Raw genomic sequence first — 21,188 nt, 5'->3', positions numbered from 1 at the left:
ATAGAATGATTCTATAGGGTATCTGGTCCTTCAGGTCTCTAATAGGGTGATAGAATGATTCTATAGGGTATCTGGTCCTTCAGGTCTCTAATAGGGTGATAGAATGATTCTATAGGGTATCTGGTCCTTCAGGTCTCTAATAGGGTGATAGAGTGATTCTATAGGGTATCTGGTCCTTCAGGTCTCTACTAGGGTGATAGAATGATTCTATAGGGTATCTGGTCCTTCAGGTCTCTAATAGGGTGATAGAATGATTCTATAGGGTATCTGGTCCTTCAGGTCTCTAATAGGGTGATAGAATGATTCTATAGGGTATCTGGTCCTTCAGGTCTCTAATAGGGTGATAGAGTGATTCTATAGGGAATCTGGTCCTTCAGGTCTCTAATATGGTGATAGAATTATTCTATAGGGTATCTGGTCCTTCAGGTCTCTAATAGGGTGATAGAATGATTCTATAGGGTATCTGGTCCTTCAGGTCTCTAATAGGGTGATAGAATGATTCTATAGGGTATCTGGTCCTTCAGGTCTCTAATAGGGTGATAGAATGATTCTATAGGGTATCTGGTCCTTCAGGTCTCTAATAGGGTGATAGAATGATTCTATAGGGTATCTGGTCCTTCAGGTCTCTAATAGGGTGTGTAACATTGGTTGGGCTGAAAATGGCATTTTAGCTGTTCTATGAGCCCTAATGCAGCCTGGTTAAAAGCCCCAGAATGAAACCACAGGTTCACTTCCTTTTATGGTTTGATCATGAATATTTAGATGAGCTGTGCTCTGATTGGTTGGTTTACAATGAGCCAAGCTGCTGAGCAAAGACGCATCATAGCAACAAGCACTCACTCACTGAAACATCAGATTGTTGATATGGTAGGGGGAGCAGATGTCCTCTTTTTCCAGGACATGTCTTACTTTTCATACCTAAATAAATGTCCTGGGGGAATTTCAAAATCGTCTGGGATTTTGGTCGACTACAATGCAGCAGAACTGAGGCATCAGCTCCGGGGCTGGTCTGGGAACCATGGCAGACGGGGGCAGGGAGCAGTGATGGGACTAACGGCGTTGAAAGTAATGGCGTTACTAACGCTCATGCTTGCTAAAGGCACGCAACAGCCGCCCTGTGCTCACGCCACAGGGGAACTACGGAGAGCATGAACGATCATTAGCCTATATGGAGAAAGGGAGAAAGATGGATGGATGGATGGATTTTATTTTTTGGCATCGATCCTAGTTTTTTTTTGTTTCTATTGGTTTGCTCCCGCTCCCGTCTGCTCCCGTTAATGTTTAATCCTGTACCGTCCCAATCACATGATCGTTACTAATACTGACTCCCGGGATTCCCGCGGGATTCCCGAAAAAATGTCTCTAGTTCACCCCCACCACCAACAAACTTCCTAGCAGACATGACGCTCAATCTGCTGATACCAAAAACCTTCTTTCTTTCTTTTTCCTTTTTTCTTTTTATTTATTCAGTTTTTTGAAGGGTGGGTGGTATCATCACTGCCCCCCTCAGAACACTGGTTTGTGCATCATTTCATGGTCATTGCGCTGCCATACATTATGTATAATGCTGTCATTCCACATAAGTTCTGGACTCATTATGAATACTCTGTGTATATGCCAAAAATTGATCAAATACATAGAAAATTCAGCGTATGCCAGCTTTTTAGGAGATTCTGGGATGTCAGGCAGACGCTGGATAAATCGGCAAGATGTGACAGGAGCCTTACGAAGTAGAAATTGGGTAAAATTAGACCTTGCACACATGTTGAGGGAAATGCAAGCATCTGTTTCAAAAGAAAAAATAAATAATTAAATAAATGAATCAGTAATATTTATACATTCACTGTGGGGGGGCATTGGAGGGTAACATCTCTCTGGAGGCCTGCTCCTGCTGAGCCCCTTCAGGTACGATCCTCATGCTCACACTGTCCGTGGTGCTGGGGTTTACTCTGAACTTCCTGTTGATTGGCCGCACAGCACGCAGGAAATGTCTCTTAAAGGTCTCGCTGAGGACGATGTAGAGGAACGGGTTGATGCAGCTGTTGGCGTAGCCCATGCTAATGGTGAAGTTATACGTGTAGGAGAACGCCAAGCTGGGGCTCTGCACCCTAAGGTGGACGAGCTGGAGGATGTAGTAAGGAGCCCAGCAGGTGAAGAAAGCAAGGCAGATGGCCACAGCCATCCTGGTCACCTTTCTGTTGCGCACCCTTAAACTGCGCGGAGGAAGCGGCGCCACGCTGGCAGACATGTGCTGCAGGATCTTGAAGAACACCAGGCAGATGATGACTAAAGGGATAGCAAAGGCTAAGAAGAAATGGTAAAGTGTAAACCAGTATATGTCATTGACCAAATCTGGGAGAAGGAGAGCACAGGCGACGAGTCCATCAGGCAGAGGCATCAGACCAGCATACATCCACACCGGGATGATCGTGAGTAGAGACAGCCCCCACACCAGTCCGATGACCAGCATGGCGACGCAGGGTGTGCGGATGTGGTTGAAGCGCATGGGGTGAACCGTCGCCAGGTAACGGTCAAGGGTCATGGCGGTGAGGATGTAAGTGCTGACGATCTGGCTGTTGGAGTCCAGGGCGGTGATGACCGTGCACATGGCCGCACCGAAGTACCACGTCCCGTTGCCAAGCAACTGGTGGATGAGGAAGGGCATCCCGAGGAGAAACAGGAGGTCGACGATTGACAGGTTTAAGATGAATATGTCTGGAACCGTTTGCTTGGCGCGGCACTTGGTCTTTTTCAGAATGGTGTAGATGACGATGCAGTTCCCGATGATCCCCAGGAAACAGATGATGCCGAAGATGACGGGGAGACTCGTTCCGCAGCGAGGGGCGTCATCTGCGGCTGGAACGAAAAACACGTCAGGTCAACCATGCTGAAAACGACCCTACCATCTGAACATGATCAATCTAATAATAATAAGCAGTGAGTAGAGATAAAACTGTTTTTACAGAAATAAGAATTAAATTCCAAACTTTTTGACAGAATCCAAAGAAGCATTAAACCAGAAAAAACCAACAGAAAGTTACTGTAAATGCAAATATATACACATTTATAAGAACTTTAGATTAGTTCTCTATGGCTGGCTATTTCTAAAGAGTATAAATACAGAGGCGGGTCTACAGGGGGGGCAAGAGACCTGAGCAAAGTTGGCCCCCCACCTTCTTCAAATCAGACAAAATTAGTGTCAAACGTTTGTGCAGCAAAAATTTTTGTCTGTGCCGCTATCGTTTTAAAGATATAAAGAAATATTTCTAGAGGTCATCAAAGGTCAACCAGCCCCCCCACCTTATTTAAATCAGACGAAATAGGTGTCAATTAACTCAGCTTGTCTAATTTGAAGAAGGTGGGAGGGCTGGTTGACCTTTTGACCTTTACATTTTCAATAATATCTTCAAAGCAAAAGCGGCACAAACGACTATTTTTGCTGCACAAACGGAGCAAAAACGTTTGACACTAATTTTGTCTGATTTGAAGAAGGTGGGGGGGCCAACTTCACTCAGGTGGGCAAGAGAGAAAATAATGCTGCCACCCCCCACACTATCCCATACCTGTATGACATTAAAATACTTAATAATAATAATACTTTGTAATTAATCATCACCTTGTTGTCAAATTGCCCCCTAATTGAACATAAACTCACCAAAAATATACAATGTGAACTATTATATATTTTATAATATATAAATATTGCTAAAAAAAATATATCAATTATAAAAAAAAATAATTATTGAACATTATTGATCTCACACTGGAGAAATTTAGCTCTGCATTTAACCCCTCCCCTTGGGGAGCAGTGGACTGCCATTGTGCGGAACTCGGGGCGCAGTGTTGGGTTAACGGTCTTGCTCAGGGACTCAGAGCGGAGGCTGCGGGTGTCGAACCTTCTCAGAGCAAAAGCACACTGCTCTAACCCACTAGGACAACACTCCCCTTTAAATTAAAATAATTTACCATGAGAACAATATTTCTACACAGGGATTCTCTTGTGATCTGTGAATCTGAATCTCAATAATTTCAGCCCTAATGTTGCTATGTACTTCTTGTGTTAATGAGTGGGCAAATTTTTCCAATTTATAATAGTTCACATTGCAGATTAGACTCTAATGTAAAAGTGCTGTAATTTTCTTTGACCAAATTGATTGATTTTATTGATCTCAGAGTGGAGAAATGTACTCGTTACATCAGCTCAAATAATCAAAGGACAAGAAGAATGTGTCAAAAGAAGAAAAAGGTGCATGGAATAAATATATATATATATATATATATATATATATATATATATATATATATATATATATATATATATATATATATATATATATATATTTTAGGGCTGTCAGTTTTAAAGCGTTAACGCGTTAACTGCTTTAGACTATAACGGCGACATTTTTTTTAACGCACGTTAAACGCGCATCAAAACAAACACACCGTGCGCTTTTGTTCTTTATTTTTCCGCAGCGCTCTCTGTACTGTTTGTTTTACCCTCGGCGCTTTCCGTAGCGTCAGGAACGCTAAGTTTTGGGAGAGACCGCAGCATAGCAGACCCGTGCTTTGAATGAGCAAAAATGGCCAGCAGACAAGGTATCCTGAATGATAAGTTTCATTTTAAAGTTATCCCAGAAGGCTGTCTTGACAAAACCTGAGTCCTATGTCTATGTTGTCCAGAAAAAACGAGCGTCTCACTGGCTTAGTGCCAACAAGACAAAGAAATAAATTAAGTCATGTGGAATGCACTGCTGCTGCAGCTCCTGTTCAGACCAAAGGAATATTAAAGCATTTTGAAAATGTTCTACATGTAAAATGTTATGTTGCTGAGATGACTGCAAAGCCCAGTTATTGTAAATTCGTTTGATTTATTTATTATTTTTTGAGTAACTTCATTTTATTTGAATTAAGTCTGAATTTCATAACGGAATGTGCACTTTATTAACAGTATATCTTTATTTTTGTCCTAGGTTTGAGAAAAAACTTAATTTTATGGAGTTCTTTGAAGTACTGTTTACTGTTCTGTAGTTTTGTAAATTTTTTTACAATTTTTGAATAATTATTGGCCAGAATTTAAACCAGGATATTTTTATTCTAGGTTTTTAAAAGTGCTTTAAAAAAATAATAATTAAAAAAACTTATTGTATAAGCAAGTTTTTTTTTTACATTATTGCACATTTGCATTTTTTTAAATGCCCAAATAAAATAAAAAGATAAAATATTAATTAGCGATTAATCTTGAGTTAACTGTTGATTTATGCGATTAATCGCAATTAAGATTTTTTATAGTTTGACAGCACTAATATATATATATATATATATATATATATATATATATATATATATATTTTTTTTTTTTTTTTTTTTTTTTATGATTAGAAATACTTTCCACTTAATAGGAAATGAGTTAATTATATTAAAATGTCATATTTTTATTGAAATAGCATGATTTTTCTATGTCCTTCAATTTCACATTCCACCCATTGTAGAGGCAGATTTCAGAATGGAAATACAAAGTAACTTTGATGAGGAAAATAAAGAATGAGTGAGTAACGCTAATGATACAATAATTAATATAAAGACAAGGGAATCATATGTTAGGATTAATGTACATCGGTGGGCAGTTCCATTAGTATTTCAGTCAGGGTTTGTACGATTCGATACATTCAAGAGATGTCAAATATAAATTAAATTCAGATAAAAAAATACTAAAGATTTTGCGCCAAAATGCAATATACTTCCTAGAAGTGACATCACTAACAGGAAGTGACATCATTCAAGAGTTTGAAGAAGAGAATTCCAAACAATGGTGAGTTCTCTTTTTTCTTTAAGAACATTTTTGATACATTTTTCCTTCAAAATCCTTTCTGTTAACCATAGCATATCAAAAAGTGGGGAAAACTATTTGTTAATCAAATTTTGAATATTTATATATTTGTATTAATCATTCATTTTTCATGTACCTTAATGCTAACGACACTATCAGGTTTTAACATATCCAGAAATTGAACCATATTGCTTTAGATTTTCCACCCCGTCACTAAAGCCTAGAATCATTGTGATAGGTGGCAACGTTCTTCATATTGAATTAATGCTGTACAACATAAAAATATAAAAAAAAAACACTTTGAACACACTATTGGTATTTTTCAAAAAAAAAGACACTTTCTGAAGTGAATAAAATTTTGTTTGTGTTACTTTTATCTAAAATTACCCTTTAATTTGTTAACCTTTGTCCTGTGACGTTTAGGAAAAGGAAACCCTGTTCCCTGGATATAATGTGCTAAAATATTCACAGAAAATGGTGTCTGAGCTTAAAAAATATGTTTTATTGCAAGTGTTACATGTTTTATAGGCTATGAAACTAAAAAAAGAAAAAAAGGTTATGATAAAAAACCTCTAAATTCAGAGGTCCAATCTTTACACTGTTTCATTGAGAGAGATTAGAAGTAGGAAAAGACTGAGATTTGAGGGAGAAGAATATAGAGATCAGAATGGTTAGAGGAAAAGGAAGCCAGTCTAAGTGCAACAGCTGAAAAAAATTATGTTTAAAGGAAGATTAGAAGATTTCATAGAGAGGTAAAGAAGGGCAGAGGAAACTGATTATGGCTGCAACTAATGTTTATTGCCCCTAGTTCCTGGGTGGCCCATAAAACTCTGTTTACATGTATAGTTAATACAACTATTCATTATTTGTGCACATTAATTATGTTTTTTGATGAAAATCCTTTCACTAAAATGCCATCAGAACGCTGATAATATTCATTGTGTGACAAAAACTTAGCGCTTTAGTCGCTATATTTAGCCACTTTTCAGACCCCTCTAGCACTTTGATTTCTAAAAAGCTCCTAGCACCAAATCTAGAGACTTTTTTCTGCTACTGGAGACTTTGGAGACAACATCTAAAAGCAGCGAACTCTGCTCTCCAGAGCGAGTAGATTGGTAACCCCGCCTCCTGCTCTCCTCTATCTTGTCTGCTGTCATGATTCATGCAGCTATTATTTCATCCAAATGAAAAATGGAGAACAGAGAAGCAGATCATGGCTTGTCTACAGTGAAAAGAAGGACTGGGTTATTTACTTTGGCCTTTTTGGAAACACAGGAAGGAGCAATCAGCTAAGTGAGCTTAGTGCTTGGAAAAAATCTTTCATCCCTTTAGAGACAGCATGAAAAGTCAGCTGAGTACAAAACATAGAGAGGAAAACAAGAAGAAAAGGGACAAGAAGAGAGGGACACAACCTAGAACAGATAATGGATGTCTATTCTATTAACATTTCTCTATCTGGAGAATGGGGCTGTTTGATGTGTTGGCCATTCATGGGCCCCCATGCCTGTCTTTGCCTAGGGGCCCCAAATTTCCTAAATCCGCCCCAAGCCGGAAAGAGCAGAACTTTATGTATATGTAACCTTTTTTACAAAAATGGGAGGGTCTCAACATGCTTTACACAAGGTACATACAAATATAATACAAACTGCAACTAAAATCATCTATATGTGCATATGAAGCCCCTTAAGTCCACTGTTAAGTACGGTGCATGATCAGTTATGCTGTGGTCTTGTACTTTCACCAGCCTTTTTCTAGAGTCTTGTGCTGAAATGAAAGCCTGAAATATCATGAAATCTTTCAACAGATCTGGTGTCTTTCTGCCACTAAGGTAAAACGTCTCATCCGTGGCTGTTTCAGGATCATGCAATGAAACTGACAAATCACCACAGCAAGGAAACCTGTTTGCTGAGTTGAAGAGGTTACAGTTAAAGAAAGAGGACTCTCACATGTTGAGAGACTACAGGTGGAGAAATGCTTAAATATCATTTTGCATCAATGAGTCGATGCAATCAGCTGGTTTTCCTTAGATAGAAAACTTTGAATCAATCTGACTGGATGATGTGGTTGAACTGGAAAGTGACCTGAGATGACATGATGTGAATTGGAGCTATAGAAATAAACTGAATAGAATTAAATTGAAATTTCTCAGCACTCTGAAATAGTGCTGGGCTGTTGGCAAAGAAATTATCGTGAGCAGAGGTGCTTGTATTTGTGTCTGTGATTCTGTTGCCAAAGAAAAATAAAAAAAAATTATTAAAACCTGGGATTTCTGCAAACTGAAACAAATGTACTTCAATGAATTCATAATTTTTTATGATTCTAATTTTATTTCACTATTGTGTTTTATTCCGATTTCTGATGAACAAGGTGAAGAAATCATTGTAGAAATCACTATATATACATATATACATATATATATATATGTATATATACGTATATATATATATATATATATATATATATATATATATATATATATATATATATATATATATATATATATATATATATATGTATATATATATATATACGTATATATATAATATATGTATATATACATAATATATGTATATATACATATATATACGTATATATATATATATATATATATATATATATATATACATATATATACGTATATATATATATATATATATATACATATATATACATATATATATATATATACATATATATACGTATATATATATATATATACAATATATGTATATATACGTATATATATATGTATGTATGTATGTATATATATATATATATATATATATATATTTATTTATTTTTTATCTATATATATATATATATATTTGTTTTTTTTTATATTATTTTATTTATTTTTCACAAATCAAAGTAGAAACTCAGAATACGTCAATAAGAAATGTGATGGAGTGTGACAGAAAGCCCATGGGGCTTATACCAAAGGCCACGCCCCTATAGCGACAAAACATCAGGCAGCTGACATTATGAAAGACATTTCACTACAGAGAGGAAAAAGAAGACATGAACAATAACATTTTACTGTTTTTACATTTTAACTTTCAGATTTCAGGGAGTCAGTATTTGTAAAATCATAAATCACTGTCTTTTTTGGATAACAGTATTTTTTTTCAAAGACTTTCTACCATTTATCTCTGAAAATGTCAAATATTTTCTGTATTCTTTCCATAGTTTTGCACCACGATGCAGAAAAGAAAATTGCACTTGAGTTTTAATAGTGGTAAAGGAAAAGACAAAGCTTGTCTAGTATTATAAGAAAGGACTCGACAGTTCTTAACAAAATAATTCTTGAAACCATCAGGAGACTGATCTCGTTTTATCATAAAAGCAAAGGTACATACATTTTAATTCATAAATATTCAACAGCTGCAATTTGGAGAAAAGGGGAGCACTAGCTGTAAGGCAAAAAAAGCTTTTCGTAAAAGTAGGATTTAAGATAACTAGGAAATGTTCTTGCCTAAACGATATTACAGTATGGCAGATTAATGAATAATATAAAGTTAATATCACTTTATTGTGAACAAAATTTCTAATCCTTCTCAAAATACCAAGATATTTAGTGACTTTCTTGCATACTGTACCAATTTGTTCTCTCCAAAGGAGTTTGTGGTCAAAGACACTGCTCTTTCTCATAATACACCATAAAGATAATGATTTATTATTACTAATATTTCTAATTCAATACACAAGAAAGATAATGAAAGTAAAAGTTAATAGAAAACCTTTGTAATCGCTATTCCTGTTGTTTAATGTGCTGTCATTTTATGACAATAATGGCATTTTACTGAATAATAGTAATGATATGGAATAATCAATTAACTGATTGTTAACTTACCTGATGTCAAATTTGCGTCTCGTGTTGAAAAATAAGAAACGTTTAAGAAATCCATGGGTTAAAATAATTTAAACAAAGATGCAGATTTATTTTCTTCTTTCTATAGACCCGGAGGGACAGAGGGAATCCTGTCTGACTCCAGATGGATGTGGTCTGAATGGTCTGAAGCTGCGCGCGCGCGCTGCGCCGCTGCGCCCTGATGTGCAGCGCGTCGGTGCGCGCCCTGAGACCGCCCTCTGTGCCACCCCGCTCCACGCACTTCATTAAACTTGACCTGCAGGTGTCACTTACCGTGGGAGGAATGTGACACATGGTGGGTGTTTCACCTGACCGCTGCGCGCACTGAGAGCTGCATCCAAACGCATTCACTGTGTCCAATATTGGCTGCCCTGTTGGAAATGATCGAAAATGCTGCATTAACTGAACAAAAAGATCCTAAAAAAAGCAAACATGAAATCCAGTTACAGGTTATTTAAATTTAATCTAAATCTAGAGAAAAACTAGGAATAAAAATAGATAAATTTTTGCTTTTTTTTTTTTTTTTGCCTAATCAACTCTGGATTGTTTGCTTTGTTTCTTTTTTTTTATCCCCATCAGAGGGCGCTGCTTATTCCTCAATTGTAATGAAAATGTCTCCTATTAAAATTGTCGCTTTCTTAGGATTCACCAAGATTACACCTATAATATAAGATTGCTTTAGTGAAAACAATAGATTCAAATTCTTATTTTTAATTAGTGTGTGATAGAGAGGCTGAAGGTGAGAGCAAAGCATTGCACCAAACTGTAATTACCTTCACCCCCTGTGGAGATGTCTGTTATGGAGAAAAGCCTATTGCTTGTGACAGCTGACATGATCATTTCGCTTGAAGAATCCCTTGGCAGACAAACATTTTACACATCCTGACATCAGGGGCAGAATATCAGCTAGAGCATATGGATTTTTAAGCTGCAGGGTCTTTTAAAGTGGAGGAAACTGATGCTGAGGTGGGTTTGCTTTTTTTTTCAGCAGCAATGGATACTAGTCTTAGAAACTGTGTTATCATGGCACAGGCATGTGCATTTTGGTGAAGGAACTGGTTTGATTAGTACAAAATCCAACTTCTCCATGACCTAAACGCATTCATTTAGCAAATACTGGGGGGGAAAAACTGTTTCCCGACACTGTTCTGGATTTTCACTTCAGAATACTTGGTCCTTTTGTTCTTAACCTGACATTGTGAATGGCATACATGTGGACTACAGAGCTAATGTCTGTGTGGATAACAGTGGTATCACTTGAGCTTTGAAGCTCTGGATTCTCCAATGAAAAATGTTCTTGTCTAAATGGATTTGATGAACATCCATGTGTTGATAAAGCTGCATTTGTGACACATTTTTGTGAATTTTGGATGATGCATTGATCACTGCTCTTTGAGACGTTCAAAGGTTGGGATATTGTTTTTAAAACCTTTGGCTTCAAACTCCTCCAGTCATGTTGGTTTATAGTTTGTTGAACCACATGTAGAACCACACAAAGAACTAATACATTTTAACGTTTTATTTACAAAATCAAAAGATTTTGATTGACATAGCAACACACAGAGACTGAAATCTGATTGGACAAAAAATATAGCAACTAGATAAATGTAGTGGAAGCAGCAATACAAAATTAAGAGATAATAAAATAATTCAATTGGAAAGAAGAAAATTCAAGTCATCCCTGGTTATTTGACATTGATCTTCCCAAAAGCTATACATTTAAATCCATAAAAATTGCCTGATGCGTCTCATTATGTTCTTTTTGTTTCCCATTTTTGCTGCGATAATGAGGACACACCCGGAAAATTTATGCGCCGGATGGCCAGTAGGTCCCTTCTTCTAAGAGAGTTTCTCTACACTTTACAGGAGCTACTCTGAAATGTTCATTCTACTTTGTAAAATCATACCTGAACTTTACTGGTTGCTATTCTTTCCTTTGTTGTAGTCCTATTAAAATTTAAACCTTCACCTTTAAAGTCGTGAGCAGACTGAACAGGATTGCTCTATATATTGCTTCTCCATCTTTCATTTTCTCCTGTTGTGCTCCCCTGATCCCTCTTGCAGAAATCCATGGGATGATGCATGACAACTGGTAAGCCAGAGGGAGAATGTCTCTGTGGTAGACATCACAAAAATTTCTGATTTGATCCAAGTCCATTCTGGCTTGGAGCTAAGGCAGTGCTGCTCGCATGGCCAGGCTTTTCTACATTTCTGCTCAATTATAATGAAAAAAAAAAGGCAAATGAAAACAAATCTAACAGCTAGTGCAGGGGAAGGAAGAGTCCAGTAAAAACATAAAGAGCTATTCAGCTAACATGGAGCTATGCCATTCTATCAAACTTTCAATACAAACAGTCTATACCTTTCTGTCATGATTTAACTAAGGTTCAGACCCAAATGCAGAAGACCAAAAAAAAAAAAAAATAGAACAGGGAAAAGGTTTAACAGGTTTTATTGAAGAGATAATTCAGAGAGAAGTGTTGCTCTGAACACTGCTCAATGGGAACTGAAAAGTGAGGGGAAGACACAGCGGTTAGTTCAGGCTCAGTGGGAAATTGGACTTGTGAACTTGGAGGGGATTTGGTTGCTGACTCACGTTTCCAGAGAAGTTGTCGAATCCTTGACTCCAGTCTGTATGCTGTGGTTCCAGTGTTTGTCTGATTCGGTGGAGGGCAGAACAGGGTTTGGCCCGGGCTGCCTGTCACTACTCCAGTCCGTCTCGCTTGTGTCCCTAGCAGGTGACGTCCCTTTTGTGTTTGTTTTTGATAATCCTAATGGGGTCACCGTAGTAGAAATGCAACTAGCTATTTCTCCACTGCAGACCATTGCAGTCAGTTTACGTAAATAACAAAAGGCGCATTTGACATTTTGTCTTGCACGAGAGTTTGAGTTAGTTTATAATTTCGTACTCATGCAAACACACAAATATCAGCACTTTTAAGTAGGTGGCTTTTTGCTATATTGCTATAAACAAGTTTGATGCTTAATAAATAATAATTATCTTTGATGTTTTACAGTCAGTGGCCACTAGAAAAAAAACAGCCTGCATATCTGGCAAAGAACCAAAGTAAAAAGGTTCTGGCTGTAATTACTCACAGTATACCATTATAAAAAGGGTTTTTGTCCTACGATAAGAAAGCTATTTTTTTATTATTATTTCTTTATTCCAATCATGTCATGGTTCTGGTTCTGTTAAAGTTTTATCTTGGAGTGTTCATTAGTCTTATTTCCATGTTTGTGTTATTTTTTAATGTATTTGAGTTATTGGATATTTCCTGTTTGCCCTCTTGTGTCAGTCTCCTTTTCCCCTAGCTCCCTTCTTGCCTCTGTTCCTACCTGCTCCCAATCTGCTAATTAGCCTGGTCTTTGTTTCTCTCTCCCATTTATTCTCCTCCTCTTCAGTCACTCTTTGCTGGTTTTGTTGTCATGTCTTTGCCCCCTTTTTTGTAAGTATTCTTGGTTCTCAATTTTTGTGGGTTTATGTTTTGGATTTTTGCTTCTGTTAAACTTTTTGGTTAATTAAATATTCAAGAAACCACTTCAGCATTTTGTGTCTGCATTTAGGTCCTGTCAAACCTCCCCCTCTTGACAAATCAAGTTTTTTTTAGATCGGACGCCTAATCTGAGTTGGAACAGAGAAATATGCAACCATTTTTGCTACAGCTATAAGGAAGCAGAAAAGCTTGAAGCTTTCAATGTAAGTTTGTATTTACTGAATTCCAACAAAGTGAAACAATCCACTGGACTTTGTTTCAAAGCTTGAAGACGTTTCTCTTCAATCCAGGAAGCTTTTTCAATTAAAAATGTCAGAAAAAGCGTTGAGTTCCAGGTTTTATCCAGCAGCCCAACAAAGCCTGGTTTTAGTTTAGAAAACATGCAAATAGAAACGGATGAAGGGGTCCACCATTTGAAGTCACATGAAGTCAGAAGTAGGAAGAAAAATAAGTAATAGAGTAAAGTATAGATACCTAAAAAGTGTACTCAAGTACAGTAACGAAATATCTGTACTTTGTTACTTGACACCTCATAAATCTACAAGACTCACCTCTGCATCCATATCTCTGCATCTGGGTCCTCAAAAGCCTCCACTCAACCTGACAAACTCACTTTTGAAGCCCACATAAATCAATTATGCAAGACTTCTTTCTACCACCTCCGTAACATCTCCAAACTCCGTCCCATTCTCTCCCTCCCAGACGCCGAGAAACTGGTCCATGCCTTGGTCTCCTCCAGACTGGACTATTGCAACGCACTCCTCATTGGGATCCCTAAAAAGAGTCTGCAGAGGCTTCAGTACGTTCAAAACTCTGCAGCTAGGATCCTGATGAGAGTGCGGAAACATGAGCACATTACCCCCGTTCTCCAGTCACTGCACTGGCTTCCCATCCCCACCAGGATAGAATACAAGGTCTCCCTCCTCACACATCAATGCATCCATGGAGATGCCCCCCCCCCCCCCCCCCCCTACCTCAAAGATCTTATCAAGCCACAGAACACGTCCCGCTCCCTTCGCTCTACTCACTCAAACCTGCTCCACATTCCCAGAACCACTCAGGACTATGGGAGATGGAGCATTTTGTGCTGCTGCCCCACGTCTGTAGAATTCCCTCCCTGACACCTTGAGGGCTCCTCAGTCCACTGAGTGATTTAAAAAAGGCCTTAAAACATTTCTTTATAGCAAAACTTTTGGTCCCCCTTAGATGTTTATTTTTTCTCTTTTAAAACAGCTTTTATTCTTTTATTTTATTTTATTTCTTTTATCTCTATGTATTTCTTTTTTTAATGCTTTTTTAAATGCTTTTTTGTTTTTAGCACTTTGAGGCCTTTTTGGTGAAAAGTGCATTATAAATTAAATTAATAATTATTATTATTAAAAGCCTATGTTTTGGGGTTTTTTTCCACAGGTCAACCATCTCACACATCATGTGGTCCTTGAACAGAATGTGACTCTGAAAGAGGGACATAGCTTTCTTCATTAGCTCTCTATATAATTTTCTGGTGAACCTATGCCATGTATAAAAGAAAACTTTTCTTTTATTCAAATATTAGAGCAAATGTAACATTTGCAAGACATTTATTCTGAATTTTGTATTTCTATAAACTAATGTCCTTGTGAAATTTCTAAAGCCACATACAAAACATTTTTGGGTATATGAGAAAAACCTTTGAGACTTTTATTATTCAAAATATACAAACATGTTGCGTAAAATGCACAGTGAAATAAACTGGGTCAATGCATGTGTAAGGCTAGCTCCTGGGGCATCTTTCAATAAAGTGCAATAAAGAAAATTTATTTGTTGACAGCATTTCTGTTCCGGCAATATTTGCATATTTCTGCAGTTTCCACAGAGACATCAGCTAGATGCATGTGGGTGAGGAGCTCCTGGTGGAGGGAGATCAGGGGTCAGAGATAAGACTAGGTTCTGGAGTGACGCATCTTAGCAGAAGCTGTAGGTACTCCTCTAATGTCAGCCTGTAATAAAAAAATAAAAAAAACACTCACTTAGAGAATGTACTTATTAGCACTTCCAGAGGCGTGCACAGACATTTTGGGGGGCAGGTGCTCAGGAGGGGGGGGAGGGCACTTTTTAGCGCACGTGTAACACTTAATTATAAAAAAAAATAAACGCATGTTGAATGAAATTTGACTTTTATTTGTAACATTCTCTAAACGTGATTTTTCAATGGAAAAAAGTCACATCACCAACAGAACAGACTAAAGCATACTTCTTTCATCTGGCTCATCTCCCTGTTTTCCCTCACCCATCTGTTCCCCTCATCCTGGTCTTTTTCTGTCTCTGTGTCTTCCCTGAACTCTTCCTCATCTCCTGTCCTGTTATATGTTGATGGTATAGAGCTTCCCTGCTGTGACTGGCTACAATATATTAATAATAACCATCATGACAATAATAATGATAATAATGATAATAATAATAATAATAATAGCTTTAACAAATATGCCACATTAGTTTAAATAATGGGCTATTAGGGCAACATGACTGGAAGTCTTGTCACGTGGATATGACTTATGGTAGCCTACAAAATAATAGCTATTTTAATACCTGCTGCACAAACCACTTAAAAATAAAATGTGAACAGCTTTTAAGATTTTTCAGTATGATTAACCCTCCTTTCTTGGCATTGTGCTGCAATTACTAAATCAGTATACAATTAAGACAATAAAGAGACCAAAATGTGTTAATTTATGTTGCCTAACAAAACCTATACAACAGAAAACGTTTGTCTTAACACATAGATTTGTACAGAAGAGGATAAGGGCCACTGGAAAAAAAAAAGTTAACTGATTTTTAAATTTTATTTCAGTTTAACATGGGAAAAAGTCAGAATTCTGACTTTTTTATTGTCAGAATTCTGAGATTAAAGTCAGAATACTGAGCAAAAAGTCAGAATTCTGACTTTTTTATTGTCAGAATTCTGAGATTAAAGTCAGAATACTGAGCAAAAAGTCAGAATTCTCAGCAAAAAGTCAGAATTATGAGAAAAAAGTTAGAATTATGAGATTAAAGCCAGCATTCTGACTTTTTTCCCATACTAAACTGAAATAAAATTTAAAAATCAGTTAACTTTTTTTTTTTTTTTCAGTGGCCCTAATCCTCTTCCGTAGATTTGCAATTGCAAACTCTACCAAAATTATTTGTAGCCTATGTGGTCGTCCTCACGTTATCTGTCATTGACTTGGGCTGCAGTGTAAAACTTTCAGAATCAGAATCAGGTTTATTGCCATTGTTAGTGAAGGAGTTCACAAACTAGGATTTTTTTATGGTACAATCGTGCAACATGAAACATATAATATGGAATAGGTTAAAAAAATTATAAAAAATATCTAAAAACTGTGGGTATACGTCATGCAATAAAATAGACTAATGTATACACTTAAGATAAAAAATATGGATACAAAACATAAAAAGTAAAATAGCATCTTACAAGGAGACAACTAGTTTATCTGGTGACCAGTCGGCAAAATGCTTGTTTGGTGCTGCTGAATGAGACATTTTAATGCACAACAAAATGATTCTGCTTGATCTGTATATTACCTGGCTAATGGGGCACGGGAGAAGCAGCCTGTCAGCGACCGTTCCTGCTATCTGAAAACTGCTATGATGCTGCGCTTCTGGCATGCCCTGCGGGCGACCGAGCGAGTCCACGTGACATAGGAAGAGAGAGAGGGTCGTTTGTGCGCAAGTAGGTCGGTCATTTCGGGGCATTGTTTCAGTCGTTTTTAATGGCTCAGGTTTTCAAAAGATCATTTCAAAACCGACCTCAGTAAAATCTTAATAATATTAATAATAATAAAAAAAAAAAAAAACGAGATTCAAAAGGGCATTTTCTTTGATAGAGGGCAAACTTCCTAGTGCTTTAGCACCACCTAGTGTCTATGTGTGCACGCCCCTGAGCACTTCCACAAATGCAACTTTCAAATAAACAGGTAAACTGAATTCATGCATACAAACATCTAATAAAATTAGAAAATACTTTCCAGTTTTGAATATATTTGGTCTTGCATGCTAACTGCCTTGCAATATAGGAGAGAGCATTACAATAACAAAAGGAAACCAGAAATGTTTCAACAACAGTATAGACAGAAAAATACAATAAATGACTGTATATGTTGTAACATAAATTAAAAGGAAGAAAAGAAAACAGCCTTAAAAGGATGCATTGGCAGAAACAATAGATTTATAATGCCCTCCCTCCAAAACAGTTACATTGTACTGGAAAAAGAAAAAATGACTACATTTTAAAAAAAATTATTCCACAATAGCAGTTATGTGGCAGCCTAGTGATCAGGGCATAGAGCTTGGAATGGAGCCGTCCTGCTGCCATCAACACCTTTGTTTCTAGATGTTGGAGCTTGGCCTGTTTTCCAGTGTAGTCCTGTTTCTCTGACTGTGACTAACTGGATGTGCTCTCTTCATCCTCTGACATGGGAGCTGGCTCGGAGCTGGTCTGCCTGGCTGTGTGTTTCCTGGACGGGGCCGCCTGTGGAGCTGGTTGACAGTTGCCTTTTGTATCTATGCTTCTTTTTCTATGTCTGCTTCTGTCTCCTTGAACCCCAGTGGGCCTCAGCAGATGGCCGCTCACACTGAGCCTGGTTCTGCTGGAGGTTTCTTCCTGTTCAAAGGGAGTTTTTCCTCTCCACTGTCGCTACAAGCATGCTTAGTGTGAGGATGTGGCAGTTTCCAGCCTTTGTTTGCTGAAGCAGCTTATACCTTTTGATTTTCAACTACAAATCAAGTGGTGTAGTAGCTTCAGGCCTGCTTGAAACTTTTTCGGCCTGATGTAATAGCCTCTGACCAGGTAGTAGATCTGGCATCCTGGTGAGGTAGCCCCCAACCTAGTTCAAGCTACGGCAGCCTGATGTAGGCTCTGACCTGGTTGTTGCTCAGGCAGCCTGGTGAAATAAGATGCAATCTTCAAATCTTCAGACGCTCCACACAAAGTATCCAAGTAGCACTGTTGTCTTCTCCTCTGTTGGTGATTTAGTCCTTAGAGGTCTTCCCCCCTCCCAACCTGCAGCTACAGTAGCTCAGAGAGGTCGGTTTCCTATCTAAGGAAAAGCAAAACCAAAAACTGATTTTATTTTGCTAGTGGAAAACCTTAAAAGCTTTAAAACTGTTCATGATTAATTCATGATTAGTTATAACCTTCAAACAGAGTTTTAACGTCTGAGATGTGTGCTGTGACATGAAAAGCAGAAAAACTACGGATGCACCAAAGTTTAATGTAAAGATCTGTAAAGAATAACACCTGAAAGAGACTTTTAGCAAATCTTGTACCAGATTCATGCAGATTTGAATGCTGAAAAAGTAGAGGTTGTTTCACAAAAAAAGAACGTTCCAGCTTTATTGTTCAACACTTATAGAGAAGTTTAATATTCATATTTTCTCAGCAGCTCCCCAAATAGGCACAGATGCAGGTAAATACTACTGCTTATGATTAATAGAGATAAAGTTACTTCTGATAGCCTGCTGATGGCTAATTTAAATGCTCAAGCAACTAAATACATATGAGCATTTAGCAGCCTGATGGGTACTAAAAAGAATGTCTAACATAACGAATAAAACACCGGTTTAGTTGGATTCCAGGAGCTACATCACTCTGTTCCTTTTAAAATTCGAAGTTTTAGAAAAATTACTTTTTCCTGGAAAGAAAATCATTCTATATAGCTAATAAGGCTAGTGACAGGTGCAGTTACATGAAGGGTAATAGCTGCTTTGTGCACTTACTTTTTGGAATGAAGTCACAAAACAAGGTATTATAGCAGTGCAAATGTAACACATCTGGGGTTGATGAAGGATTTTACGCAATAGCTGGTGACATGTTCGTCCATGCTGCTGGTGAGGGAAAAAAAGAGCACAGCGAAACTGTAGGAAGTGAGTCTCAGACAGCAGAAGAGATGAAATTTTGCAGAAAATAAGAGTTTGGTCTCTCAGGCACAAGAGACAAAGTAACTGCAGTGGCCTTAATGGCAGAAAAATACTCACAAATAAAGCACCTTGCTTTGGGGACCCGGACAAGACAACAATCAAAGAAGCCCTGTGAGTGCAGCTACAAAAGCTAAATAAGTGGCTATATATATCAGAAACACACCAGTATAAAGTCTTTGAGTCCAAAAACACTAACTAGCAACTGGGGGTTGATAAGAGATGTTCTCTTACAAGATGGTCATCCAATAGCCAAGACTCTGAGAGCACAGACAGTGAAATCAATCATGTGAGGAAGCCACTGAGTAGCTCTCCATCAGCTCTGCAGATGCTGCCGCTTCAAGCGCATCAATTTATCTCCTACAAGAAGCTTCTGCTCAGCACAGAGACACAAAAGCAGATGTCATTGCCAACAAGAAAGATGTGTCTACCTTTAGAGTGAACAGATGCTCTCAGCTCTGGGTACAAATAGATGTTCAAACGCAAAACCATAAACAACAATACCCTATAGCTGTTTCTTCCTCTACTATTTTTACTGGCACAATTAAGGCATGAAGTAGCTTTAGAAAATATTCTTATTGGCAAAAGTTTTGTCATAGTAAGGCCCCCGTCTGCAGGAAGCCAGCTTTAGACTTACCTGACAAACATGATGCACAGTGTGGTCAGAAAATTTTAGATTTGTTATAAAATATAATAATATAAACTGAACTCACAATGGAGAAATTAACTCTCTGGATTTAACCCACCCCCCTTTGGGGGGCATGTGGCTGCCACTGTGTGGAGCCCGGGAGCAATCGGAGGTTAAGGGTCTTTCTCAGAGACCCAGACTGGCAGTCTGTGGGAGTGGGTTTCAAACTCCCAACCTCAGGATTCCAAGCCCTATGCCCTAACCACTCGGCCGCCACTCCCCAGAGTAACTCATATATTGAGTTATGCTATATACCTAGAGAAAAGTGTTCTGTTTCACCTGCAAGGCCACAACAGATCTGAGTGAGTAATGTTAGGATACAAGAAATACTTCTTCCACTGGAAAAAATCTATATCTAGATAAGTAATTTTTTTCTTAAAATAAGTGTATTTGTTCTTGAATTGAGGAGGTAAAAGAGACATACATTTAAAACAAGAAAACACAATTGCATTGTCTTATTTTAAGTGCATTTTATCTAAATATCTCATTTTAAAGCTACAGTGTGTAACTTTTAGCGACATCTAGCGGTCAGACTGCAGACTGCAGCAACATGAACATCTCCCCCCCACCGCTTCTCCCCCCCAACAGTACGGCGAGCGTTACGGCACAAAATGTCTTCCACGACGTCCGCATCACCTACCTTCTCAAGTGATGAGGTTTGTTTACATAGATAATTTTACAGATAGTATTTCATTAGTCTGTGTGTTCAGTACCGTCTCAGTTCATCTCTCTCAACTTGCCGTAGTTACTTTCGAGCGTAATGGGCGATCTCGCAATCGCTAGTTTGTTGGCTCTGCGCTGCCGTAGCGCAAAGATGTCTGCCTCCATGGCTGCGAGACCCGCTCCTATGTAATTATAAATAACGAATTCTAAGGCAACGCAAATATTAAGGCTAAGAGGCTGAGCTCGTAGATGATGATAAATAACATAGTTATGTATAATATATTACATTTCTGACTGTATATCCCTGTAATTATTACACACTGTAGCTTTAAGAGTAAAAATAGTAATTCCATTGGCAAATCATCCCATTTGCCTACTCAAACTAAGGGTAAGGTTTTACTTAATTTTAGATGGTTTTTCCAGTGTCCCATAACAGCCAGATTCTTTCTAAAGGTTTATTCATAACATGTGACTCTTTAACCAAAGTGTCTGTGATTTGTTTTGAATACTTTCCATTGTTGTAAGTAAAGTAGACAAACGCTAGTCAGATCAGAACAGGGCTGATTACCAGAGATGGCAAAAGTACTCACTTTCCGTACTTGAGGAAAAGTACAGATACTTGTGTTAAAAAATTATCTGGTAAAAGTGGAAGTACTGATTAAACTTCTTTACTCAAGTAATAGTAACAAAGTACAG

At 37.7% G+C, this 21,188-nt stretch overlaps 1 protein-coding gene across 1 annotated transcript; it reads right to left on the bottom strand.

Moving 5' to 3' along the window:
• Positions 1-1,377: 1,377 nt before the first annotated feature.
• LOC119772926 (melanin-concentrating hormone receptor 1-like) lies at positions 1,378-9,822 on the bottom strand. Its single transcript, XM_038269638.1, has 2 exons — positions 9,678-9,822; positions 1,378-2,856 (listed from the first exon to the last, which is right to left on the bottom strand). Exons 1-2 carry the CDS (start codon positions 9,730-9,732, stop codon positions 1,841-1,843), a joined length of 1,071 nt encoding a protein of 356 aa, XP_038125566.1. The 5' UTR covers positions 9,733-9,822; the 3' UTR covers positions 1,378-1,840.
• Positions 9,823-21,188: the final 11,366 nt, after the last annotated feature.

Source organism: Cyprinodon tularosa, unplaced genomic scaffold (assembly GCF_016077235.1).
Source record: "Cyprinodon tularosa strain WSP-4 unplaced genomic scaffold, ASM1607723v1 ctg732, whole genome shotgun sequence".
Lineage (NCBI taxonomy): Eukaryota > Metazoa > Chordata > Actinopteri > Cyprinodontiformes > Cyprinodontidae > Cyprinodon > Cyprinodon tularosa.
The sequence above is the reverse complement of the archived record's forward strand: the minus strand, read 5'-3'. Positions and strand labels throughout refer to the sequence as shown.